The sequence below is a fragment of the Mugil cephalus genome, chromosome 21, assembly GCF_022458985.1.
Source record: "Mugil cephalus isolate CIBA_MC_2020 chromosome 21, CIBA_Mcephalus_1.1, whole genome shotgun sequence".
NCBI lineage: Eukaryota > Metazoa > Chordata > Actinopteri > Mugiliformes > Mugilidae > Mugil > Mugil cephalus.
In genome coordinates, this window is record NC_061790.1 from 6150044 (window position 1) to 6177675 (window position 27632).

The 27632-nt window shown below is 42.4% G+C and overlaps 1 protein-coding gene across 1 annotated transcript in view; it reads left to right on the top strand.

Annotated features, from left to right (window-relative positions):
• The window catches only part of rngtt (RNA guanylyltransferase and 5'-phosphatase), an 89696-nt gene that overhangs the window by 14909 nt on the left and 47155 nt on the right, over window positions 1-27632 (top strand). Inside the window, exons 9-11 of the mRNA XM_047573691.1 lie at window positions 11469-11604; window positions 15766-15837; window positions 25220-25384. Coding sequence (XP_047429647.1) covers window positions 11469-11604; window positions 15766-15837; window positions 25220-25384 — 373 coding nt within the window. The remainder of the gene's footprint in view (window positions 1-11468; window positions 11605-15765; window positions 15838-25219; window positions 25385-27632) is intronic.

Sequence of the window (27632 nt, forward strand, 5' to 3'; positions counted from 1 at the left end):
ATATTTTAGTAAAGGGATAAATGAAGGTGGAAGACGTCATCTATCAGTCAGCGCTTCCTTCATTCAGTGATACAGGAGCTGGACACTAGACCTGTCAATCTAAGCCTCCTCTACACATTTGGCCCCGCCCCCGCCCAGGCTGCTACATTAGCAGAAGAGAAGCTAACAGTGCAGCTCGCTCCCATTACTGATAATAAGTGATTCACTGTCCCTACTACATTTATCTATGTTCACAGTTAAAACTTAAATCTCTTATTTTCTTTAACTGTCAATTATTTATACATACGCCAGTTAGGTATGTTTATGCTTATGTAACGACTCCCCTACTGTGGCACATGTTTGAAATGAAAAATAGAAATATACAAAAAAAAATATAAGTAGAGGATAAAGTGTGCTGTATATAATGTGCATTAACAGCCTAAAGGATTGCAACAGGAAGCGTAAAGGTAAAAATATTCGCACCAGGCTTAAAAACTCGCACAAGCTTTTTAAAAGTTTGTGTCCAGGGTGAGAGGGGTCGGCTGCAATTTTTCCTGCCCACCTCAGGTCCTAAAGAGAAGGCAGGTTGCACCCAATTGCCCTCTCAGCAGAGTAAATAATGCGCCGCAGGCTGCCTTTGTCCTTGGCGGTCCTTTTAAATTAATTGATTTCTGCTACATAAGAAGAATCCCCTTTTCCTCCTGAAGCCATTTGCTGCATGCCATCCCCTCTGCTTGTGCTCCGTGGGGCTACTATCGCGCTGTAACTGCTCTGGGAGTGGATGGATGTTGAACAACGGCAACTTTTACTGAAATAACTGCAATGCAGAAAAGAGAGAAATGGCATTTTGAGTGGATGGTGTGTAGGAGGGAGGAGGAGGGTGAATTTTCTGTGTCTTTCTGGCCACTGAGTGTAGTTACATGTCCGGTGTGGTGCATCCCAGGCTAGGGCCTAGGCTACAGAGCTACGCTAACCTCTGACGTGGATCAGACGCAGAAATGTAACGTAATCTGACTTTCAATTTCGATGCCGTTCCACATAAATTTATAAAACATAAATACAAAAACACAATAAATGCAGAACTTTCTCCAGTGTTGTGAGCATAATTCCTTTTTTAATCATGTAGATGATACACAGAGATAAAGGAAGGCGTCATGTGTTTATTGTGAAAGCTTTAAGAGTTGAACTTGGTGTTTTCTTCTTTTTTTTTTTATTTTTTACAGCAAGCTTTTACCTTGATTTTGCTCTAAGCTATTTTTCTGAGCCGAGATTTGTTTTATGCAGTTACAGTTAAAGTGAAGGACAGATGCTTCTGACTGAATCAAACACGCATCCCTCTGCAACACAGCCGTCCCACTCACTGAAGTCATTTCATCAATTTAAGTTTATGCTTGTTTCTTGTTGAGACCCACTAATTAATTCATCCTCCTTTTGTGCGATCGGTGCCGGTCAAATGTGTGTGTTTCTTTCTCTAAAAACAGGATAATATTGATTCTCTCAGTGTCTTTTTTCATATATACTCCCTACTTGGTTTACTTCTCCTTGCACACTTGAAGTAGTGTTGTAAAACTTTCATACACAGCATCAGTGCCGTCTTAATACATGCAACCAGGCCTGACAGTGACTGAAACAGCTTCCCAAAACGAACGAGGCTTCTCGCGTAAAAGGGGAAACTTACACGCGTACGTGCTCTTAGAAAAACCCACCAAAACAAATAAACAACCAGTATCTCCACTCCGTCTTAAAATTAATGTGTTTTCCTGGAGCCGCGGTAAACACTGCGCCCTATCAGCGAGTTCTGAAAGTCTGGCGACACTTCACTACATGAAGCGAAAGTTCCCATTCATTTCCCGCTGTTTTCGGGTAAACAACATCCCGAACCTCAACCTTCGGGAACATTTACATAGAAAAGGGTTTTATTTGGTAGACGGTGTGCTCGGCGGATTCCCCTTTTGTTTCTGTTTCGCCTCCGCGGTGTTGGCCCCCCGTTTGTTTTCATCGTGCCCCGTCCTTCTCTTTTGACTCGACGGCTGGATTCTTTCCGTGTCATCATTTACGACACTGACAGTCGGAGCGCTCAGGAAGGAGGATACGGTTTGCATACGAGTAACACGGCCCTCGTTCAGGCCCTCGTTGAGGAGAAGCGTGCGAGGAAAAGGCTTTTACTCTCTATGCACGGAACATCTTGTTCTGATTCGGCTTTTCCGATATTACTCTATTTAACAAAGCAAGGAGATGTATCACAGCGGCGCGTTAGATTAGTAGCGCCTTCCTTGAGCCCCTCTGCTTTTTATTTTAACCTTGGAAAAACACACATCTTTTAAAGATTTTTGTTCTTCTGTGTGAAATTGCACAAAAACAAGTCTTCATAAAACCCAGACAATCCTTTTTTTTTCCACCGGACAACACGAATTGGTGTCGGTGTCAAGATGGAGGAATGTTGACAGGAATGGAGTTGTTTTTTAGTCAGGTTTACCGATTGCAAAGGCGCAGTCCGATCTGAATTCATCATTCACGTCATGCATAACGTGGACCATGCAGAGAATTTATTATTCAACGCGCTACTTTTCAAGCCGGTGGCATCTTAAGACCCGAAATGGAGTTTTAATAGGAAATTTGTCTCTTCAAGGTGGTCGGGGAAGATTTTTCTCTTATGCATATTGCCAGAGGTCTTCACTTAAGTATTACGTATTCTCAATCCCTCCAGCTTTCGCTTGTTGCTCTGGTGAGGATAAGAAAGTTTCTCATTCTAATGAAAGTCATTTTTACTTTTAAATTGAGTAATTTTCTTTTTAATTACATACAAATGTATTATTATTTTTTATTTATTTTTTTACTGGAAAAGGTTAAGTGAACTAAAATGTTAATTTCCACCAACCTGTAATGCTGTGACAGAGCTGCTCTTAGCCCCACATGAATGATTCTGGCTGTCTCCTTTCATGACTACGGGCCACGCATCGACAATTCTGACAGCTAAACTGCCTCCCTCAGTAGCATAATCACGGGCACAATGGTGTCAAACTAACGAAGTAACCCCATTTACCTAAAAAATATTATGCAGCGCTCCAAGATGTGCAAACCAGTCATACAGTGGGGGAAAAAAAAAAAGCCTGTCAGTGCTATCTGCCAAGTAGGTGGCTTCTAATGGGCTTTGGAAAGGACAGCGAAATCAGTGGATTTGCCAAGAGGGGAGACGTAGGCTGAGTTGGGGTTTTAATCATCTTGTTGTAGAGCCTTCTGTCAGGGCTTGATTGGTTTGTGCCCCAGAGAGGAACGCGAGGAGGAGGAGGGAGAGGGGCCAATTATGTTCCTGGGAATTCAAACAAACAATGCTGCTCAACTTGGACCTTATTTGAGAAATTGGACTCGAGAAAGTCTTACTTAATTTCCCTCTTCAGAGTTCTCTCCCATCATTAACGACCACTTAAGTCAACAATTGAATCGATCATTTGTTGCTTTCTTTTGCATACCGGTTTAGGTGTTTTTCTGGGGGAAGAGGCTTCAGCTCAGTGTTTTAAATTGTTTATGAAGTCAGTGCCGCAGCTTTATGGACTGTGCTGTATGTGCACTGCCTTTCCTTATGTAACAAGGAAATCTTAGGATCCATCTCAGATTTAGTGCTCATATGTGCCGCTCTGCAATGTTTTAAATTATAGCAATCTCTCCTGTATGAGACTACCTTTGTGTAGACTAGATTCGGGGTTGGCTTACGTCTAGTTTCCCATTGTGTATTTTTTTTTCCTTAGGACAGTACATGATGCTTGCAATTTCATTCCATCTCGTCAAGTTCCTGTGATTGAAACCAGATCAGCTCAGATTGAAGGACTTTAACATTTAAACATTTAGTGTAGTTCATAGACTGTATAAATATGGAAAATGTCTCACCACTTTCTCGCATCGGTCAAACTGTTTTCCAGGGTAATCAGGGGTTGGATTATACACTGTACTTATTTTTAAAAAGATTTTTATGCAACTGTAACACTTTATAGCGTTTATATAGCGTTAAATCACTAACTAAAACAGCACTTTATGTTTTAGTTTGGCGGAAATCCCTTCCGCTAACATGGAGGAGGTGGAGCTTATGTTCTATACTGCAGTCAGTCACCAGGGGGAGCTCTACTCGCTTACTAGCCAGCTAGAACATACAGTAGGTGTCTCCATGAGAGGAAAGATAAACTACCCGTACCAGCTAGTTGCAATTTTTTTTATTTACAAAGATTGGTTAGGAAGTGCTACGACCGTTGTTGTGAAAATATTCATGTATGTGAACGTTCGGATGAGATGAAGAAATTCTGTCTTGACTTTGTTGTTCGCCTTTTTTCAGTCTCCCATCTCGTACACTGGTTCAGCCAATCAGTAATCTGTCCCACCGACAGGCAAAGCCGTCAATTCACGCACTTAGTCGGGCAAAACATTGGCAACAGGAGGCTGAGTGGTCATGACTGGACCACAAAAACATGTTTGCACCACAAAAACTAGGGCCAAAGATGCTGACTGACTGACCGACACTGGCCTGAACCCAAGGGCCGAATGTCGTCTTGGCTTTTCACTGCCGTTAGGGAAGCAGCCCTAATGCCGAATCAACTGCTTGTACACGTTCTCCCTTCTCCTGAATAACATTCAGGGGAAAAAAACACTCACTGTGACCACAGTTGAGTGGTGAGATCTGCACCAATCAGCCAGAAATGGTCCTCATCATCTGGTTCTCATGGCTCCTGTCGGTGGGTGGATATATCAGGCAGCAAGTTGAACGTTTTATCCTCAAAGCTGATGTTCGATAGCGGGATAAAATGCTCAAATTGACAGGTTTGAGAGACTTAGAAAAAGACCAGAGCGTGATTGGTAGACGACTGGGTCAGAATATCTCCACTACTGTGGATCATGTGGGATCTTCAGCAGTGGTCAGAGGAACGGGAAGAACTAGAGACAGGGTCATGGACCGAGGATCATGGAAGAAGAGGAAAAAAGGGGTCAATGTTCAGCTAGTGGTTTTAATGTTGACTTCAGTTCTAGTGTGTTTCGTTTGTCACATCCGCCTCCTAAACTTTTCTGGAAAGCGTTGCGAGGTTGTGTCCTTATGTAGTGGATGAGATGACCGGGCACAGGATTAATGCTGCACTCGGTTTTAGGTCAAATTTATTTATTTGTGTTGTTTTGTTTTAATCACAGCACATTTTGGCTGCGTTGAAATTGTTAAAGAAATTAGCACTGCGTTCGAACACGACAGCTCGGTTTTTGATTTGACTTTATATCTGCTGCATAAAATGAGCACTCACCCTGTCCTCTTTGAGTGAAAAAGAGCAGTGCTGTCCCTTGACGCATCACTAATGATGTGCAAAGCTGTTGGATGTTATCTAAGCCCTCCCCTGTAACTCCACTGCTGTCAGTCAGACAGCGGGGACTAGACCGGCAGAGCCGACACAATGGTCGTCTGAGCCTCATTAGGGCCGAAGAGCTCGGGGGACAGCTCGGGATAAGAATAAAATCAAAGGCCAGGAGGGAGCACCGGAGGAGACGGGAGGGACGCACACTCATGTGTATAAAGGAACACATTATGTTGAATAATTTCAGATTGGAATAGAGTAGGGTGTCCACTGCTGCCACGGCTTCAGAGATAAGGTGGGGGTGGAGGATTAAGGTGAAACTGCGATGGAAAAAGAGGACCACTGGGAGTTACACCGAACTAATGGTGTGCCTCCACTTTCTTCTGAGCGTACTTGACAGTGTTAGTCATGGCTAACTGGCCAATTAGACAGCAGGGGAACCGTTCTGCTCAGTGCAGACCTGTTGTGTCCTGACTGGTTGACAGATCTTCTCCGTTGTGACACTGTTTGATATTCTTCTGTTCCTCCTCTGAGCAAAAAAGATACCGTCCTTCTGCACTAGACGATCTTGCCGTCTGTGGGAGTCATAATTTGGCCCATCCGGATATTTCCTGTTCAAGTTCTTATCCGGCTCGAACCTCGCTGTCTGTCTTTAATGCTTTCATTGTGCGTCCACTCCCACGGAGAAAATGTAACTGAAGCGAAATCTGTCCCACTCACAATTCTTCTTTCCCTCTCCTCCCACACATCATTTTTTTTTTTTTCCATGAGGGTTTTTGGACGACCCTGGTGTGCATCTCATGGCTGGTGTTGTTTTTGTTTCACCCTGTCATGACTGGAGGCGTAGGGGGTGGTCATACTCATCGCTCTCAGCGGTCCACCGGCCTTTCAACTCAACACTGCATCATGATGGGTACTTTCCTTAGGCCAGTGTGCAAGAGAGGCATTTGCCTGTAATGGAAATAATTTGATTACACGTCTAGAGTCTCGTTCACCTCCTTCGGTGTAACAGCTTGATAAAAACATTAAGATATCTGGAAGGGGAGGGCCACCTACCTACACATTTGCTCCAGTACTTAGAGGAAAGGAAATCTCTCACAGGCTTCGCTTTCAGTCGGGACAGTGACTACATAGTATGGCTTTCATATGAATGTTGTAAAATTGTGCTTTCAGGCTTCTTAAAGTGTTACTTACTCCGGCATCATAATGCGTCTCAGAAATAGAAGAACTGCCGTCTCATCCTTTTAAAACCACTCATAATTTTACCATGCAAGGCACCTGGATCCTTATGGGATTTTTCGAGGTCACAAGATCACACAATAGTCTGTCTCTCTAGGTTTCAGCTTTTAGACCAGTCAGTATTTAAAGAACTACCTGCTGTAGTTGTGTTTTTTCGTTGTGCTGATGATCATCCCTTACGAAAATGGCAGCTACGGTATTGGAATTTTGGGCTACTTTCCTCTTTGCTGTTCTCCAGTGATGGACAGATGGTTCATCCAGTCACCTGCCAAGTATTTTTGAAAGTGCACATCCTTTCCAAACGGCTCCCAAGAATGACTTTTCCAGATGGTTCTGGGAAACAAACCATCTGGTATGTCAGGTTATACATGAATGTGTATCTGTACAAAAACTTCAGGGAGAAGTTCTGTTCTGTACTTACTCCGATCACCCACAACATTAAAACCACTGACGGCAGAAGTAAATAACATTGACCATCTCATGACAATTAAGTGTTCTGCCGGGAAACCTTTGGATTTTTTTTTTTTGTCTTACTTTTTTGGGATTATACATGTACCACACACCTAGACCAGACCAGGCAATAACACTTCTTGATGGCAGCAGCATGAAACACACATGCACACAAAAATGGTTTAGGAAAAACTAAAAAAAAACATGAAAGCACGTGTTGTTGATGTGGCCTTCAAATGTACTAGATCACAAACTGATCAAGACCCCTCCTCTCAACCCATAGAACCCAAAGGCTCCCATTGACAAGAAAAAAAAGCTTCTTTTTCAGCCAGTGTGATGTAGCGATGTTCTATTTATGACCCTCAAAAGTGATTTATCGTGACCACATTCTGTACGATGAGAGAACGACGTTTAGTTCTTGGTACAATCCTGGTGGAAGCCAATTTCACTCTACACGCAAACTTTTGTCAGCTGGTGTTAAATTCTACACACTGTAATCCTTGGCTTCTTATCAAGTTTCCCTCTTTGAAGCAGCTGGTATTGATCACATATTTATTACGTCTAATCCCTTTGTTACAATGGCAGGGAGTCACAGCAGGTATGAGAAATGGATTGCTTTGTCTGTGGGGGGGACGCCATTAATCTCAAATTCCTTTCGGTCGTTTTCCTGAAAGACGTAGATTCTCTCATTGCAAGTTAGTTGTGAGTTTCTACACCATCGGAGCTTTCCTTTTAGCCACCGCATGATTACCGTGATACGGGAAAGTTAGCAGATAATTAGCTTCGGTTTCAGCATCCGCGTTGATTACGATACTTAACCTTTTGAGATGCAGCAGGACCTCAGTCGCTCATTAGGACGTAAGTTCAACCTGCTTCGTTCAGCGCCTGGTATTTTCTTTTAAAGAGCAGCAGGCCGCCTGCAAGGTGTAATTGGCTTGATGAGAGGTGTTTTCATGAAGCCACCGGATTTCTAAATATGTGCATTTATCAATATATGGATTTTATTATTACAGGCCAGCACACAGTCTGGTCTTAACTAACCAACCATTGAATGCAGTGTAGTTGAACTTTGAGGCGATCAACAGAAAAGAAAGCAGCTAAATGTCAGTGTCATTGCGGCGCCATGGGAGCGTTCAATCAGCGTCCATCTTCTCTCGTTCTGGACCAAATTGTTTGACTGACTTAAAAAACGCCAAATAGCTGCTTCCAGTTGTCAAATAACACGACCTAACTATGTTTTATTCTACTACTAGTAAACCAGCCGTGTTTGATTTCAGACACTTTCTTTGACAAATGATACAAACTGAATTGTCTCTTGTCATTTGTATTAACAAACCTCACTAGTTTTGGCCTTTTTGTGAGTGTTGTGGTCGGCTGTTAAATCCTAAAATCATTACGATTATATAGGGTATCTACAAAGCTGGGCCTTTACAGCGAGATCAATTGCATCCAAATGCATTTAAATGGATAAAAAAAAAAAACGAGGTGTCAAAATGTGTAGGACGCAATAAATTAAATGACACCAAACCAAGATTTTTCGTTTCCTTCTGCTGCTGCTGCTGCAGTCGCACTCAGTTCTGAGGGAAACACAAAGGCAACAATGGTGCTTGTGTTTCTGGGTGTGGCCCATCTCTCCGGCTCATCCCAGGGAGCAAACAGAAGGGAGGATCAAGGGTTTGAGTCGGTTTAATGTCTCCTCGTTTGAAATTGCCTGTTCTGTTTGCCAACTCGTTGATCAGCCGACTCTGTTGATCAAGCAGTGAACACTTGGATGAATGCTTTGATTACACTCGAGCTTCTCTGGATATTCTTCAAGACAGTTTTTTCACCGAGCCTGCATTTCTTCTTCTGTTTTTTTCCCCCTGGAAATTGAAATTCACATTTTTTTTTTTAACAAATGATTTGTAGACAGTGATTTTAGATTGGTTTTAATTTTATCCCCGATTGTAGATTCACCCCCAGTCACCCTGACATCACATTACACGCCGTATATTTGATTATTCCTTCCAAACTGAGCATCTCATGCAGAAGGATAATTGCTAATTGAAATTCTAATTTGGTTTCAAATCATTTGGATGAATATTGTCCAGGCGGGGTTGTTGCCATAATAAGAGATCAGCTCGCATGCAGCGATAGCTCTTAACCTGAGCTTTTATAGCGTACGACCCTGGAGAAGATGAGACCTCCGAAGTAAGATAATCTGGGTTCACACCTCAAGTGTGCGCTCAGGTTATTTAAAGATATCCCCCCTCCGCTGATCTTACGGCGCAGACTGAGACGGATGAAAGTCTAAAGTGCGCAGGGGGTCTCGGTGCTTTGTGCGCCGGCAGCCTGTGAGCACAAGGGAAGAGTGCAGTCAAATTAATACCAGTCAAATAAACGCTCATATCTTGACCCATGCGAGGAAAGCCGGCCCATTTAAACTGTCTAACCGTCGCTCCTGTCAAGCTGTTAAATCTGTCACCTGAGCGTACTCGAGGATGAAAAAGTAATTTTCCACCAATATCCTGCCTCCTTTGTCTTTAATTCAAAACTGACTAAAATGCAGGATGTGATGGATAAAATACAAGCTAGTCCCTTAAATCATGGACACATCAAACTGACATTTTAAAGAGCTACTGACTGTGTCAGCCAATGTCACACCGATCAGACATAACATTATGACCACCTTCCTAATATCGTTTAGAGCTCCCTTGTGCCTCCAAAACATCAGAGAATGTCATTGCTATGGGGTGGGGGGTGGGGGGGGGGGGGGGGGGGGTCTGGTCTGGTCTAGTTGGCATTAAACTGCATTGATCATGGAGGCTCTTGAGATCTACAAACCTCCCGTCGGTCTTCTATGAACTAAGAAAGAGTTAGCAACAGGGAGGCGATTTTGTTTACAATTCAGTAAACATTTTATAACCGTAAATACGTTGCTTGGCATTTGTAAAACTTTCAGCACCATCCACCTCCTGTTTTTAAGAGAAGCTCCTGGTAAAAGGTTTGCCGTGTGCATATTTTGCGGTCACACTGATCCACGCTCCCCCTCTGTTTGCAACGATACCTCCCGTAAAAGCTAGATAAAAGGAAAAGTGGCTGCTTTGGTAATACCCCGTGATTAGCGGGTATCTGTCGGGCGATCTTTCTTCTTTTCTCATAGCTGATGAAAAAAAAAAAAAACTCCTGCACCTTCACCTTTTGTTTCATTTGCACATTAGAGGCACACGCGCTTTGTTCGCTAGCGCCGGGTGAAACCCAAATGCTCAAGTGCTACTTTTTCTCCCCTCAAAGCAATTCCACTTTGAGGAATGATTACCATATTAAGTCCTCCAAATAAATTAATTAAAGAAAATTATAGGCATCGTTGTTTGTGTGGAGGAAATAAATTGGAGTGGAGCACTGCTTAATGTATTAATAAAGCTCATCTAATGTAATGTGTGTGGAACAGGATGTTCAGCTCGTAGTGCGGCGGGAACACTCTTGACAGACTGGGTCACATGGCAGTTTTGCCAGGTCGCATCCACTTGTACCGAAGAAGGGAATAATTATCAGTGACAAAGCTGTCAACGTAAGTCGACACGGCAGAAGGACACAATGGAGCTTATTTTTTCATATAATCAGCACAAGAAGTTCCAGCAAACTAAATCCTTTTAGTGACCGTCCTCTCTCTCGAGAATGTGCTTCTGGTTAATCGGATTATAAATATTTAAAGGACCCGGGAAACATGTTTCCCAATAAGCTATTTACTATGAGTGATGGTTTTCATTTTAAACGGTTTTATTTATTGAGATTTCTGTGTCTTCTATTTTATCTTTATTAATTAAATAAATACTTGTGTGCACCAATCAGCACTCAGCTACTTTTAAATGTATCAGATCGTACAGATAGTGCAAAGAAATATCAAGCTGTCTGTTTTCTGTTAAAGGCATAGGTCTGCGGAGGTACCGCAGTGGGGTCGCAAAATATGTGGTTGATTAGACAGTTTGATATTGTTTTGTTGCCACACTAGTTGAGACCTGTCAATCACAGTAGGCCCCACCCCTATCACTGCTGAGCCAATCACAAGGCTGCATATTGCATGCTGACTCTGAGCTTTAAGGATCCCTCCACAACTTATAATGTTTGTGTATTACATTTTTAGGAGCTCACAATATCTTCAGACAACTAACGAAAGGTTTAAGCGGCGCTGATCTTATCTTTCTGGAGAAATGTCACATAATGAAGTCAACGTCACGCCTCCGCTGCAAACGAGAATTAACGTTACATTCCCTGAATCCACACCAGGGAGCCTATGCTAGCATAAACATAAACCTCATGGATGACAGTGAAATGTCAGCTCACACAGTGACTAGTCGTGCATGCTAACAGATTAGCTCGCTAGTTAGCGTTAGCTCCCCTGCAGTTTCGCCAACATAATGACCAGCAAGGACAGAGCTTCTACCCACAGATATGTAATCATGCCACTTTTTTTTTCTTCTTCTTCTTCTTCCACAGGTACATGATGCTGATTAATGGGAAAAATGAAGTGTACATGATCGACAGAGACAACACTATCTTCCACATAGCAAACCTAGAGTTTCCTTTCCGGAAGGATCCTCGTGTCCACTTATCCAACACTCTCCTGGATGGGGTGAGTTGATGTTCGCCCTAATATTTGTTCTTGAATTGTTGAGAGTTTGTGAAAATACTGTTCTTTTAGTTTCCTGACTGGAGTTGCACATCCCTATATTGTTTTTTTTGTTCCCCCAAACTTACAAACATATGCTGCTGCTCAGTCTACAGACAAGTGCTGTCAATTGCCAAAGCTTAGGTCAAGCAGGAACACGTTTCAGATGGCTGACAGGAAAATGATCATGCGTGTCCCGGACTCCTCATTGTGGTGTTGCTCTGTTGTTTTGCTCCGCTGGCTGCCAGCGGGGGGTCTGTGACTTATCACCGCGCTGTAACCACAGATGGAGACTTTCAGTGGCGTGTTTGTGCAGTCTAGGTCTCACAGGTCTCGCAGGTCTCAGCTCTGCGTCCTCGGCAGCAGGTGCACATGCATGACTCATTATCACAGAAAACAGAAAGCATAGGAAAGGAAGCTGCAGCATGTTCACATGGGTTTGATTATAAATGTCTGCCGGGGGCTGTTTGTGTTGGGCATCCCAGCGCTGGAGATATCAGATAAGTTGCCCGTCACTGCTTTTGTTTTCGCTCCCGGTCTTGTTTTGTCAGTTTTATGCGGCACGGGTTTGTGTGCTTCCTCTCGGCTTAACGGCCGACGATAGATGCGGTGAATGTAGTTTCCGCGCTCGGGCACGGACATCTGATTGCAGGCCATTAGCGTTCCTTTAAAGGAGGACTGCGGATGTGTTTCGAGGTGGCCACGAGGTTTGTTTTGACTTGTGCGTATTCATCTGATGTTGCTGCTGGCTGCGTTCACGGTGAGCCCAGCTGCGTTGCCTGATATGTCTCGCGTTTAGCCCAAAGCCAGGGGTCTTTGTCTTTACACGCTGTTTTCTCGTCCAGTTTCTAACAAGCTTTACATCAACTTGAGTTCCAGTTTTGGATGAGCGCACAACGCAGATTGAATTCCTGGCGTTTTCCTGCGGTCACGTTGATGTGTTCGTCTGCTGCTGCCTGTCTGTGCAATGGTTCAGTGCACCAGATGCATAATGATGGCAGCCTCCTGGAATTACATCATTTCTTCTCTCCGACCCCTCCTTCGCTGCTGTGCATGCCTTCCCTTCACTCCCTTTCTCCTTTCCACCAGTCTGCCCTTAGTTTTGATGTGTGGTCCTTTGTTCAGTGTGATGTGAAGTCAAATTACGCCAGCTGGCAGACGAGCACAGTTGAACTATTTTTCTTTTATCCACGATTGCTTATTATAACACAAATCCATTACTCATTAAGATGCAGGTACTCAGGTTGCAGGTTCTCATCCTGGAGGAGTTGCAAACATAACCGTGGAAACGGCTGCTAGGTGATGAGTCCAAAAAAAAAACTACACTTCCATGGTGACAAATAAAGCAGCGTTAGATTTTGACATTGGGGTCTCGTTAATCAAAGAAGTATTACAAAAATAGTTTTGACATTTTGGAAAATGCACTCACCGGGTTTGTCGCCAACAGTTAAATGAGAAGACAGTCCGCTCATTTCTATACAGTACCGCTAGCATGTAGTTAGCCTAGCATAAAGACTACAACCAGCACCACAAACAGCAGAGACTCCAGGACGTGATTGTTTGTTGCCAAGAAAAAAGAGTCCTGCCAACCCCTCCAGTAAAACCACAATTTATTCTTTTCACACCTTGTTTGCAGTTGGATTTTAATAAAATGAGGTTAGTTGTTTCCACGCTCGGTCTCATGTCTGTACAGTAAATAGTTGGCTCACAAAAGCCGGTATTGAAGTATTCCTTCAAGACTCGCAGAGAAGTTGGATCAAGACCCGACCACACTTCCTCAAGTTCCGCCACTTGCTTTTTGTTTAATTAATGCTAAACTCTGCTCTGCCTCCACCAGTTACACAGAAACGTTGGCTTATACATTGTACTTATATTTTAATTTAAATTCTTTTTCTGCGTCCCCTTACGGTCCCCACTCTCACACCATGAACTCACTACGTCCATTCAAATGAAGGGAGGAAGCCTCATCTGATTCCACGTGTAAATTTTTTTATTTATTTATCTATTTTACAACCATTATGCATTCCCAGTCAGCATGCGAACATTTTCCCATCATCAACAACTCGGCAACCACGAGATTAACTGTCGACAGTCTGGACGAGAGGCTTGCTCTCACAGTGGCTGAGGAAGGAGAGACTAGCAAGGAGAATGTGGGCCCACTGCAACATTAGTTTATCTGTGTGCAAGTCATTTCATTATCGCAAAATTAAACAATGTTATCACAGATGTTGCTCGTATCACGGAGTCTGAGATGATTGCCATTGCCTCTTTCATCTCACCCCAGCTCCACCCATGCTTCCTCCTCGGATAAAACCAATCTCGATAACAACAGCTCTATCTGAAGCCAAAACTAACATTATGATCGTCTACGAAAGAGATTAAAACTGATTAATTTATTTATTGATTGACTTTATGAATAAAAACAGTGTAAATGCAATATATGTACTTCTGCTCCTATATGACCATGTTCACACTTTAGGTCAGTTAGAATCAGCCTGTGATATTAAGGGTCATTCTGTTCTATTCTGTTCTATTCTATTCTATTCTATTCTATTCTATTCTATTCTAGAGGATATGCTTTGACGTCACTGCCGCTTCGGGCCACGCCCCCCTGAGTGGCAAAAATAGTGAAACGTAGTAGTAAATACAACGAGACCGGGAAAAAAATTGGATTATCAGATCAAATTAAGGACAACTGGACTCGACAATGATCCATATGAACTATTATGACTTTGGAAAAGTGGATTAGCCTCAGTTTCAGGTAGTTTAAGTTAGTTTTAGGTCATTTCAGTTACGGTAAATGCAGCTTGATAAAAGATGCTAACGCTAAGAGCTTAACCGAGAAGTGACGTTAGCCATACGATACTGTAGTGTCAGACCAAACGTTAAAAGGATGTCGAGGAGTGATCGCAAATATTCCGTTTATTGTTAATTATTGTTGGAACTGAAATGGTTACTGTCGGCCGTAACTACGCCAAAACAACAACATCGACAATCTTATCTGACAGCCCTCCAGAACTTAACTTGAGAAGTAACTTAACGTATGACTTCATCAACAAAATGCAGCATAAATTAATATTACCTGACACTAAATGTGAACCACAAAACCAGGTTTCTGTGCCTAGATTCCAGTTGTTTCTCCGTAATGCAGCGATCCATTTACTTCTCTTTTCTTTGGCAGAGCGATATCTGTAAAGATATATATCTCCGACTGCTTTTCGGATCCGTTTGTTCAGTCACCCGCACAGCAGCTCTTCTTCTTTTTTTAAATTAATTTTTACAACTTAGACGCTATTAAAGTCCACGGTTCAAACTAATGCTGCTAATCTTCACGTTCAACTGTCACTTTTTGTCACTCAGTGGCCGTAACCATGGACACTTCGCTGGCTGTGACGTCACGTGCATACATTCTATTCTATTATGTAATAGTCGTGTGTTTAGACGTGTGTGTCACGTCTTACCTGCTGCCCCTTCACCTGTCAGGTACAGCCATGCACCACAGTTAGTCGTCCGAATGTTTTATAAAGGGAAAGGGAATAAATATATTCCTGTAAAGGTAATACTTCATTGTCATATTTTAAACCGGGTTAAATTTCAGACCTCAGTTCAGCTTTTCTCTTGCTCTGCGTCAGCTGTGGTGACGTTTACATCCTCATGTCTGCTGTCACACCGTCACACAGTTGTGTAACACTTCTTTTTAAAACTGATCCTGTGCCGGGTGTCCTGCACCGCCGCTGCACCTGACCTCAACTTGAGAGCCCTGCATAATAGATGTGCAGTGCTATTTCTGCCTCACGCCCCTCTTCACGCAGACACACCCGTATGTGCACACACACACACACATGCACGCCACCCACCTCCCAAATTTCTCTCCATCTTTTACATTGCCGCGGGCATCTCCCTCTCTGAACACGGTTCTCTGGAGAGCTCTCTTGTCCCGTCCCGCATGCAGTAACTTCCTTCAAACAGACACCGCTTTCATCCCGCTGCAATGTTCAGACTGCACATAACACATGTCTATTTTTGCCCCTATTTTTTTTTTTTTTTTTTTTGGGTCCACCTTCTGCACTCAGCCATGTTTCTTTATCCATTTCCTGACCCGACTCTTTCTCTTTGTCCCTGCAGGAGATGATTATCGACAAGGTGAACGGTCAGCCCGTCCCTCGCTATTTGATATACGACATCATCAAATTCAACGTGAGTAGCCTCGGCTTGTGAGAATGTGTTTTTCTGTTCTTTGACCTTTTACCCCTGAAAATGCATCAGCCCAAGATGTCAGACGGAATAAACCGGAAAAGTGACGTTAACTCTGCTTTTGAAATACTCGTTGACGAGCTTCATGGAGCTGGGTTTTTTTTTTTTTTTTGGTCATAGTCTGCAGTCGGTTGCATATATAATCAGAAGCACTGATGTGGAATGGGATTTGCGTATTCCCCAAACCTTAGGAGGAAAAAAAAAATCAAATTCCCTCTCTAGTTCTTTCACTGCTGTCACGTAGCAGGCAGCAGAGCAGCGTTCGCCCAGGCTCTGCTCTATTTGCATAGAGATGACAGAGCTTTCTGATTGTGCATGCTGCAGGGAAGAGCGTGGCTCTGCTTGACCTCGTAACCCGTCACGCACGTTGCATTGCTGAAGCTTGACCTTCACCAAAACGCAGGGGCGGGATTGTGTCTGACCTCTGCATGAATATTTATACGTTTTTTCTTTAACCACACAAATTGGCTTTTGCTGAGTATTTTTCTGTTCTATTTCTGTTCTATTCTGTTCTATACTAACCCCTTGTTTCATGAAGATTAGCTATTAATTCAAACCATTTTTAGAGCCCTACCCATTGTGTTTGATTGAAATTAATAGATGCTCAGTCCATTAAGCGCCCGCTGCAGCTTTACGTTATTCTAACCCAGCCATTTTCCCCGAGATCAGCCCAGGGACAGCATTACACGGTTGTTAATTGCTAACACTTCTCCGAAAAGTAAATGAATTAATTCCTTTAACCAGTCAGGCAGGCGCGGAGACAAACGAGGCCAGAGTTTGCCCTCAGCGAACCTCCGCTGTCTTCCTTAAAAAGAGCTTGATAAATACCACGGGATGAAGGGAGGGCCATTGTGTTTGTCTGCCTGTCGCCTCCTTTTCTCCAATCGATCAGAGGATCACACAAGCAGCCGGCTCAATAAAAGCCCCAGCGGTGAGGGGAACATCTTCGTGAAGGCGGTGCAGAGGTTAGCGGCTCCGCGTGACTCCCACCGAGGCGTCGGCAAAGCACCGCCGCATCGATCCTCGCTGACCATTATTAGCCTTCCCCCCCATTATGTGCGGCGAACCGCTCCTTGCCGCCGAGGCTCCATCCTGAGACTGAGGGTGGAGGTGCAGCTCACGCCTCCTCATTTGCCGGTGGCCCAATGTGACACAGTCCTTGTTTGGAAAAGTTGGATGTAGCGCAATGGGGGGGGACGCTTTCCATTACATTTCAATCATAAGCCTGTGCCCTTCTGAGTTTACCGGCTTTACCGGAGTTTGATTAAAAAATACTTTGTGTCAGCGTTTACTGCGACAGGCTTTCTGTGGTGTTGAGTTTGCTGAAATGTACAGCTTCTCTCCAACCATGTAACTGATTGACCCTGAACATCACTATGAAGTGAAGTGTGAATTTTCCACCGCTGCTCTCGCTGGAAACAGTTTAAAAAAAAAAAAAAAAAAAACGGAAAAAAAAACTTTTGTGTGCCTTGAAAGTTGTCGCTGCTTGTCAGTCACTGTCAAGCAGCTCCCCCACTGTGGGGGAACTGACAAGACAACACCATTTACGTACTTTTTTTTTTTTTGTAGAAAGCTATAATTTTTTTTTTTATTATTATTATTATTATTATTAATAAAAACTGAGGAGGTGTTCACTTGACATCGCCGTCTAGGAGCTGACACTTTGATTGACCTCGTCATCTTGTAAAACTAATCTTGCTTCAGGGACAGAACAAGACAAGATAATTGGCTCAAGTTGATTAAAGCACAAAGAAGTGCTTATAAGATCCACCGCAAAAACGTTATGGGGTTTGGCCGTCTTTATGCGCGTCGGTTCCGTTTACTTAATGCTCGAAAAGTCTGGAGGTGCAGTGGCTATGTGAGCCATGGAAGGCTGTGGAGACCGAGATTATTGCCTGCGCCGCATCCTCTCTTTCAGCTCAGGGTCACACTGATATCTTTCTGCAGCTCCAGCTCACCAGTGGCGTGCTGTCATATACTGGTAATCCTGCACTGCTTTAACATATACCCTGTGGTGCTTGCTACACCTGTAGTGAGAATGGCTTTCACTTACTGTAGATAAGAGTGACAAATCAACTGGTAAACACGCGTCCTACTGGTGGACTATTATTGGCCTTTAGCTGGTGTTTTCACATTTGACCTCGGAAGCTTTAATTTGCTCATAAATCTCCTCTAAGCCATTCTGCCGCAGCTGTCGTCTCCATTTTGCTCCCAATTATGGCTCCAATCTCCACCTTCGTTTCTATGCAGGACGTGTGGTCCAATGTGTGGACATTGATTGAGGAAATGAGCCGGATATTACACCGATCAGCCGCAACATTACGACAGGAGAACATTGACTCTCTTGTAACAACACAATGTTCTGCTGGGACACATTTGGACCTGGCATTCCTGATGTGGATGTTACTTAGACGTGTAGCACCCACCTAGACCAGACCAGGCACAGACCCCACCCCATAGCAATGACACTCCTCGATGGCAGCAGCCATCCCCAACAAGATGCAGGAGGAGCTGATGCTGCGCTCTGGATTTTCTGTAAATAATAACCTATTCCTGTACATCGCTGTGTATGGCTTTTGTTGAAACATTTCTGGAATTGTGAGTCACGAATCAAATTTTTTTATTTTCTTATTCCATAAATTGTCTTGCAACCCCCTTGAACCGTGGTGGAAAATAGCAATCCAGCAGCTCTTGGCTGTACGTGGGACGTATTCTCTGCGGTTTCTGAAGTCTGTCTGAGAGGTAAGCCCAGCTCCGTGTCAAATGACTCATAAAGGAGCGGGAGCAGTGCGCTTCTGGGGTTGTACTATAACTGGGTCGACTATCGTCATAAAATCCCGGCCTATGAACTGCCAGTCTACATTTTTAGACACCAATGAATTGTCACCCAAAGCCAAAGAGAGAGATCACAGCTCTTAATGTTCACAGGTGGTAAAACAGAGTTGGGGGAAGTGGAGGCTCTTCTGCGTCTCGTTCCAACCGTCTCACAAAAACTTTTATTAATCAGCTTTGCAGCTGCCTTTTATGTTACGTCTGGCTTCGGAGGATTGTGTTCTATTATTGATCTGAGTTCTTCACACCCACTGAAAAATGGAGAATAATTTGAATATGATTAAAAAAGAAAGTAATAATAACATTTCTTTAAACAACTTGCTTTTACATTGCTCAAAATATTGCTCTTACGCAGTCTCTGGAAATAATGTCTCTGCAAACAATTTTAGGCCGGAACAGACTAAAAGCTTCTATGTTTTTGTTGGAAATGTCTCCGGGGATGTTGCACATTAAGCTTGTGTTGACTGGTCCCTACACTGATTTTGTGCGTAATGTAATTTATTCCAGACTCGGTCACGGTGCTTTCAGCAGATTTGTAAACGCTGTTACTTTTCGTGTCCTTTAGGTGAGTTCAGTCCTTTAAGTTACCCAAACCCACAAAGACTTCATTTCCAGTTCAGACTGTGCACTAGTGTTTAACATTTAAAATGCGAGTGTGTGTGTGTGTATACATCAATCGGCCATAACATTATAACCAATGAGAGGTAGGCTGAATAACACAGATTATCTCGTCATAATGGCACTTCTCAGTAGACGGGTTAATTAGGCAGCAAGTGAATGTTTTGTCCTCGAAGTTAATGTGTTTGAAGCAAGAAAAGGAGGAAGGGTTTGAGCAAGTTAGACATGTGCCATATCATCAGAGCATCTCTAAAATTGCAGTTCTTGTGTTCCTTATCTATAGTGGTCAGTACCTATTAAAAGTGTTCCAATGAAGGAACAGTATTGAGAAGGCACCCATGGCTTACTAATGCCCATGTGATCTGATGTAAGAGACGAGCATTGCCCATTATCAGTCTGCTGTCAGCTTTTGTGTATCTATAAAAGATACCGATCAGGCATAACATTATGACCTGAAATTGTGTAGGTCTCCCTTGTGCCTCTGAAACAGTTGTTATTCATCAGAAAATGGACATGGCCCCTCTGAGGGCGTCCTGTTGTGCTATCAGTGATGACTTTTGGGTCCTATGGGTTGGGGGGGGACGGGCCTCTGTGGATCATCCCACAGATACTTGATCAGTTTGCGATCTAGTGAATTTGGAGGCCAGGTCAACACCTTGTGCTGTTTTTCATGTTTTATTTCATTTTAGTTGTTCCTAAACCATTTTTGTGTGTGTGGCTGTGTCAGGCTGCATCATGCCGGGGAGTGGCATAGCTATCTGGTCTGCTCTAGGTGGGTGGTACATGCCTAAGTTACATTCACACGAATGCCCAGTCCAAATGTTTAACAGCTGAACACCGTCTTTTTACAAGATGATCAGTGTTATTCACTTCTGATCAGTTCATATCTGCGTGCGAAAGTGCAGAATTCGCTGCAAAGGGATGTGATTTTGGTGCTGGGAAGCTTTTTGTTTTCTGCTTGTTTGTCATTTAGTTTAGTTTGAGGAGGATTGGCCTATCGTGTTTGAGCAGGCTTTGGCTGCACGCAGGTAAAGAGTTTGTGTGCGACAGAGACGCACTGCTCCGTCACACCCCGTCGGAAACTGAGCCAACACATCACGTTTCACAAACATAGCGAAGCTTGTTTGTTAAGTGAACTCCAGTTCCATTCAGCTGTCTGAGGTTTCCTGTCGGTTGGCAAACAATGAGCGGCGAGCAGAAAAAAGTCTGCCAAGATATTTGTTATCAGTTGTCCAGACGTTACAATGTGTACATTGCCACCAGAGGCTAAGACTTCAGAAATAGCAGATGGGCTCCCAGATTGAGATTTGAAATTCGAGATTCACATGTTGTTGTATTGTATATGAAGTCTGTAAGAGCCAAACATCCTCAGGTCATTTATGAGATCAATATCAGGGCAGATGAAGCTGTGACGTATCGCCCCGTACAATCAGAGCTAAGAAAGAAAATCTCTGTATCTCTAATAAAACCAGTCTTTATTCCCAGTGACGTTTGGTTAACAAGATCCTTTGCTGTGTTTTCCTGTTGAACAGTCGTGAACAGCACATGCCTTGAATCATCCACACTTACATCTTGTTCTGTCCTGATGACATGGCTGCTGACAGATGGTGCCGAATGTGTGGGACATGATACCAGCTGTTGCTCCAGGAGAATGTAGCTTGGCCACGGCCATCACTGTAAAAGAACAAGAAGTCCTAGAAGAGACCTAAATGGCAGCTTGTCAAAGTTCATTTTGTCTATGACCTTATTTGAAATTTCCAAATAGCCTCGATAAAGCAACTGTGGCCACATTAAGGGGCAGGGCAGAGTCACCCTCAAGCCGTGCTGCTCCATTATCAAGTTGTTATGGTTAATGTATTGGAAGACAGTTGGCTGACAACATGGACATGCAAAGTCGTAAAAGACAGCACGAGGAAAGTCAATATTTACTCTACCTGCTCCCTGATTGGACCACCACATAGAGAAAATAAATCTTAGCTCTTTCTCAGTGACCGAGGTGATATCTTCAAATTGTTTGGTTTGGCTGGCAAACAAAAAAGAAAAAGAAATGCAATTATTATCTGCGTATTTAATTCAAAATTTGACCTTAATGCTCAACTGATTATCAAAATACATTGTGATTAAATGTTTGTATCCAAGTACAAACCACATTTTGGTCCAATTCACCTTTCAAGATTTTTTTTTAACTAGTATAGTAGATGTAGCTAATGTGTTTAAATATATTGTTATTATTATTATGGTAGGCACCAATACTGTACAATTATACAGTACATGCTGTGGCTAGAATTTTCCCTGTGTATTACACACATTGTTCGTGTAATGACTATTAGATTAAAATCATCTTGGGGAGCAATAATGCGGTATAATGTTTTTTTTATTCTGACAACTCACAAATAAAATAATTAGTTGAATGATACGCATTAGACTACATTATACCCACTCCTATAAGGCGCTGTGCAGTACACGAGAAAATCTTTTCTACTTTGCCGATTAATTCAATCATAGCTTGTTATTGGTCATCCATTTGCTCGTCGAAATCTTCCCTCCCTCCGTCGTCACCAGTAATGTCATGGAACACTCCTAGGAAAAGAAGTGGCCTTTAGCAAACAGTCAGAGTAGACTGCAAATGAACTCGGGTAACACCTTCCTCCTCAGAGCCTCTCAATACAGATCAGAGAATATGGATCCATAGCCCACTGCAGTAGGAGCAATAGCAGCGCTAAAGTTTCACCAGCTCTTCTTGATTCTCGAAAAAGTTAAAAACATCACAAAATGTTGCATTAGATGCGAGAGAAAATAAGAAGTATTGGAATTTGCAGGAGAAGTCTGAATCTGTGTTAGACTTAACAAATGTGATGATTGGTTTCTCTACAGAAAGTTACTTTGTGCCTTTTGTAATTCAAAAAGTTTGCTTGTTTTTATCTTTAATCAAAATGCAAAACATCTGCTAGTTTGGGCTTTGATTTGATCAGTGTCTCTTCTGTGGGAGTAAATTCTTTGCTCTTCTTTGAGCTTTGGACTGTTGATCAAACAAAACCAGACATGTAAAGACTTTTTTTTTAAAAGTGTGGGCCCGGGATGGTCCCCTGAGGATCTCCAGACAGACATTTATGGTGTGTTTATCAGTAACTAGAATACTTTTTGTAGTAGGATCATTAACTGTTTCAGATATCTTTCTTTTTTCAATACAGCCCCCCCCCCCTTTTAAGTAGTTTTATCAGAACCAGTGACCACAGTAAAGATCATAAAAACTATTTACACTTGCAAAGGTATGTGATTCTTGGAAATGTAAATCTTGCCAATTTATATAAACCGTGAAAATATTTGAAGACTTTGAAAGGACTTTTGAATTATTTCTTCTTGTCACAGTTAGGTGGTTTTATAATTAATTTTGGCAGTTAAGTTGGAGTTTGAGCTGTTTTTTTTTTATTATTATTCCTTATGTGTGAAATATTAAATGTCAAATTGTCACACATTCGTCCAACTGGCAGATTTTCACAACTCACTTCAACTACTTTCCTTTTTTTTTTTTTTTTGTGCTGATAAAAACTGAAACGCGTGAGTCATTGTTTTCGGTCATTTCGTCAATTTAGCAGCAGAGATACTGTATGTGGTGGTAACTGTCAATTGACCAGTCTGCACCAACCTGGTTTCATCATAACTCCTCTGCACCGTTTAACACTGTCTTACAGTCACGTTTGGTGCACTTGTTCCCTGGCTGTAATAATTTTTCCACCCAAGCTGTAATATTAATAACTGGGGCGCGGGACCTCAAGCTTTGTTCTACTTCTTCCTGTCGCAGTTGTTCTGCCAGATGGGTTTTGTTGCCCCTTTTACTCCGCTGTAGTGGCCCTGTCTGTCTGAAAGGTGCTGAAGCTTCAGGTTGATGTGCTTATCTGAGTCGAGCATGAGTGTGTCTGGCCAGTGATGGGCAGACTCGGTTGTCATAGTGACAAAGGGAGAAACAATTCCACTCTAGTATGTACTTTTGGCATTGATATTCCCATGACAACTACGGATGTCAAGGTCTCGTTGGCCAAGGCTCATTGCATGCAGCTGCATACTGCTCACCTACAGGGGAGCCATAAATAAGAGCTGCATGCAGAGAGTCACTGTGTGTATATGTAATGGGTTTATAGCACCGTTCAGGGCTGCAACCAAAAATCCTACGTTTATGGTTTAGTCTATAAAATGTCTAAACTTGGGCTTTGGAAAACTACAGACGTTCTCATCCAGACATAAAACCATGTTTAAACTGGACATTGCAGAAGCCGGTTGCATGTGTTTTGCCTTTGTTTTTGACGACAAATATTCACATTTTAAAGCCTAGAACCAGATTATTTTTAATTACAGTGTTAATTTCATCAACGGAGATGATGACAAAAAAAATTCGTCAAACTTTCTTTTTTCCTGGGAACAGGAGGAAAGATGGCTCTGAAATGTTATTGACATTCAAAATATATGATCCCTTCTTATGGGCTGATTGTCTTTTCAGAGCAGTCATTAGATTGGGTTTTGGGAGTTTTGATGCTACTGGGCGTTTCAGATGGATGTTACTACCTAGTCAGTCTGTATGTTAGCTCTGGTGCTAGGTTCTGCGCAAGGTCTGCACTGTCGCCATGGCTACAGCTTCAAATTGATGCGCAAGGTATACACCACGCATCAAAATTAAGACTGTTTCTGAACCAAGAAAAATTGTATTTGAATACTTAAAGTACACGGGCCTCTATGTTCTTTCCCAAGTCTTTCAAATGGAAATGACTTTAGCAAAAAGCAGCGGCTGAGATCACAGTGGCTGACATGGAAACTCACACAAATGACACACTTGTTATCCTGGGAGCCCAAAATAGTTGGGATGCTTTAATGAATTTGGCTCGCAGCTCTGAGAGCGGTTCATTAGGACCCTACTGAACGTCGCATCCCATGATTAAACGGCCAATCAATAGTGGTGTAGAGCATGAGGGCATATGCTGAGTCGCAGGGCAAAGGATAAAATAAAATATGAGGGAGGGAAGAACACGGATTAACTGGCTGGAAGAGATGAATAGTGCAGATTTAGAAGATCAATAAAAGTCTCAAAGAATGCTTGGCTCACTTAAGAAGAGGTAGAGAGAGACCGTGGGTGTTTATATGTAGTAGTGTCATCGTTTTCTGGTGTCTGTAATGCCCAGCTTTCTGTCAAAACATTTATTCAGGTCATAGTTCATGAATCGTTGTATTGATTCATTATATTCTGCCCCCTTCTCTTTGTATAAAAAAATAAAATAATTAGAGCTGTCTAAATCGAATTTCAGAATATATTTATATCCATATAATGTAGTCCGATACAACAGCACATTTTAGCCGTGACTACAGAAATGTCCATTTAATTGAATTTGCACATTTCTTTTGTCAAGGTAGAAGTTATTACCCAAGTGTTGTGTTGCATTGCATCGGATCGTGCGGCGGTACCTAATAGGGTCGCCGCTGAATGCAGCTGCCAATTCAATTTCCTTCCATCGAGTAGCTCAGCTCCTTTGCTAGCCCTATTTCCATAAAACCCTTTTCTGCTTCCAAAAACTCAAATTGCTGTGACAGTGGTGTTGGAGTCTGGCACCTTCCAAAAATGCCTCTATCTGCTGCGCTAAAGAGTCAGTGCTCAAACTCACAACAAGTTTGGGTTTGCACTGTCCTCGTGGTGGTGATTTGGCAGCTCATTAATGACCTCATATCTGTTTTTAGATCGGACGTGCAGGAGAAACTGCAGTTTAATCCAAATAGTTTGTGGATGATTGTACGTCTACAGACGGTGGATGAAATATTGCGCACGCATGTCCTGAAAGAGTTACATCCCCAGGGTGCATCTGGAGACGAATGGTTGTGTTTTGTCTTCCAGGGACAGCCTGTCGGCCAGTGTGACTTCAACATCCGGCTGTTGTGCATAGAAAAGGAAATCATTTCTCCCCGGATGGAGAAGATGAAGACTGGCCAGATCGACAAAACCAAGGAGCCCTTCAGCGTCCGAAATAAGCCCTTCTTTGACATCCACGCATCACGCAAGGTAACGCTGTCAAAGGTTTTCGCTTCTCGCCCAATTGTCCTCCGCATTTCTCTGGCAGATGTGGTCTGGTTGAGACTCTTTTCTGCTTTCCGCAAACACGAGCAACCCACATTTCATACGTATTGCATCTCCGAATGCGAACTGTGAGTCAGTGGCGTCCCAGTTATATCTCTGGAAGTTTTCCAGGGCAGCAGTTCGTCATGGACAAATTGGTCGCAGGTGAGAGGCCAGAGAATGAGCAGCTGGAACACGTCCAGCCACCGGTATCTTATGAATACCTCGAAATAGAGAAACAGAAGTTCTCCTGGCGGGAAGCCATGGGGGAGGGCGGGCGCCCTCACAGATGAGGGCCCTGGGCCAATCAGACTTGATGGAGAGTGTTGTCACTATTGTCTGTCATTATTACAATGATGTTAGATAAATAAATGCAGGGGAACTCTTGGAAACTCCTGGAAATCAATAGTAAAAAAGAAAAACAGGTGTAAAAAAAAATTCAAATAAATAAAAAAATAAAAAAATAGAAAATAAAATAAATTCAAATAAATTAAAAATAGCAAATAAATGAAATTAAAATTAAAAATAATAATAATAATAAAATGGATAAAATAAGCAATTATTTCTTTTATTTTTTAAATTTATTTATTTGCTTATTTTTTGCAGATTTTCTTGAATTCCTCCCTCTTGGCATTGCTTTAATTTCCTCAGTAATGCCAACAATCATTGTATAAGGTATTTTTGACCTTAAACCAGTACATTTTTAGTTGTATTTCCCTTGTACATGTCAAATCGTTCCAATAAATTCAAATAATATCCAGTAATTATCATTATCAGCAACGCTGTGCCGCTAAGACTAAGAACAGCAGCGTCTTTCGGCTCTGAATAGCTGTTCAGCCTTCCTCAAAGGCCTGCACTTGTGCCCTACTATCAGCGCTGTGGGAGGTCAGACCACATTTATTCTGATGTTTTCCTCAGACCGAGATCACTCAGAAATCTCTGGCGCTGCAGATCAAAGTGTGTTGGAGGAGAAGTTTTAAACGTTTCATGTGATTCTGTCACATGTCTTCCTCTGCCAGCATTGATATCTTGGTGTTTTTTTGTACTTTCTTAGCATGAATGTGTCGTTGTGTTACCTCCGGTCAAACCCTGCGCTGCCCACTCGTCTAAAGACCTTTATTGAAGGGGCAACCCCCGCGAGCTTTGGGGTTCACGTTGATGAAGATACTCTAGAAATGAAGTCATCGGAGCTGTATCTGGTTTCTGACTGCGCTATTGTGTTTTTCAGCAGCCATCTGTTCTCCATACAGTCATATCTCTGTTGTGTGGAACATTAAAAGGGAGAAATTGGAATCTGGCTCATTAATTCATGGCAGCACAACCCTCCACTTATGGCAGAAATTCCTTTTAGGGATATTTCTCTCACAGTACTAGTTGTATGATGGCTTTTGTCTGTTGCTAGGCTGCTGTTTTTTATCTCAGACACTTGCACATTCATGCCGCCATTTCCCCACCAATTGGAGCCTTTTCTTTTTTCCTTGTGCTTCCTCCACTTGTCCAATTATTATACAAAGACCTCTTATTGTATTGCAGAATTTATCCATCAGGACAAACTAGATAATATATTTTTGGGAATTTCCCTCTTGTGTGGGTTGAATGCATTTGAGTAAAAAATAAGAGATTTAATTCATAACTCGATCTGTGGTACTTGCTCTTCAGCTAATTGCATTTAGCATGTTAGTTTTAGACTTAGTTTGATAAAGTACATGCTTAAAAAGTTTTTTATATCCTTTCATTGGTAAATTTGTTGGCGTTCATCTTCTTCAGAAGATTATTTCTTTAGACTTATTAAACCACCACAGTGCACTGGACACATAGTAAAACACATGAGAGACACATATTTGTCCACTATTATGTCCAATATGGAAAGAAATATATTATCAGTTTTTACATTTGTTGTCAAGGCATCTATTAAGCGTTCTAGCTTAAAAACAGTATGAAACACTTAAGGTTTATTTCATTTCATTATTGCACAACAGGGGGCTTTGTAGATCTGGCAGTTGGGGCTGGGTGAAATGTCGATTCAATAAGACCTTTTCTGTTTTTAAACGATGTGAAAAATATTTAACTCAAAAAAATTAGTACACCATCATTTTATTATCGTCGTCCATGTTTGCATCGACGCCCATTAAAAGCATGCTTCACCTGGTCCACACAAGTTACCACCCCATACATTCTTGGTAAAATCGTCAAG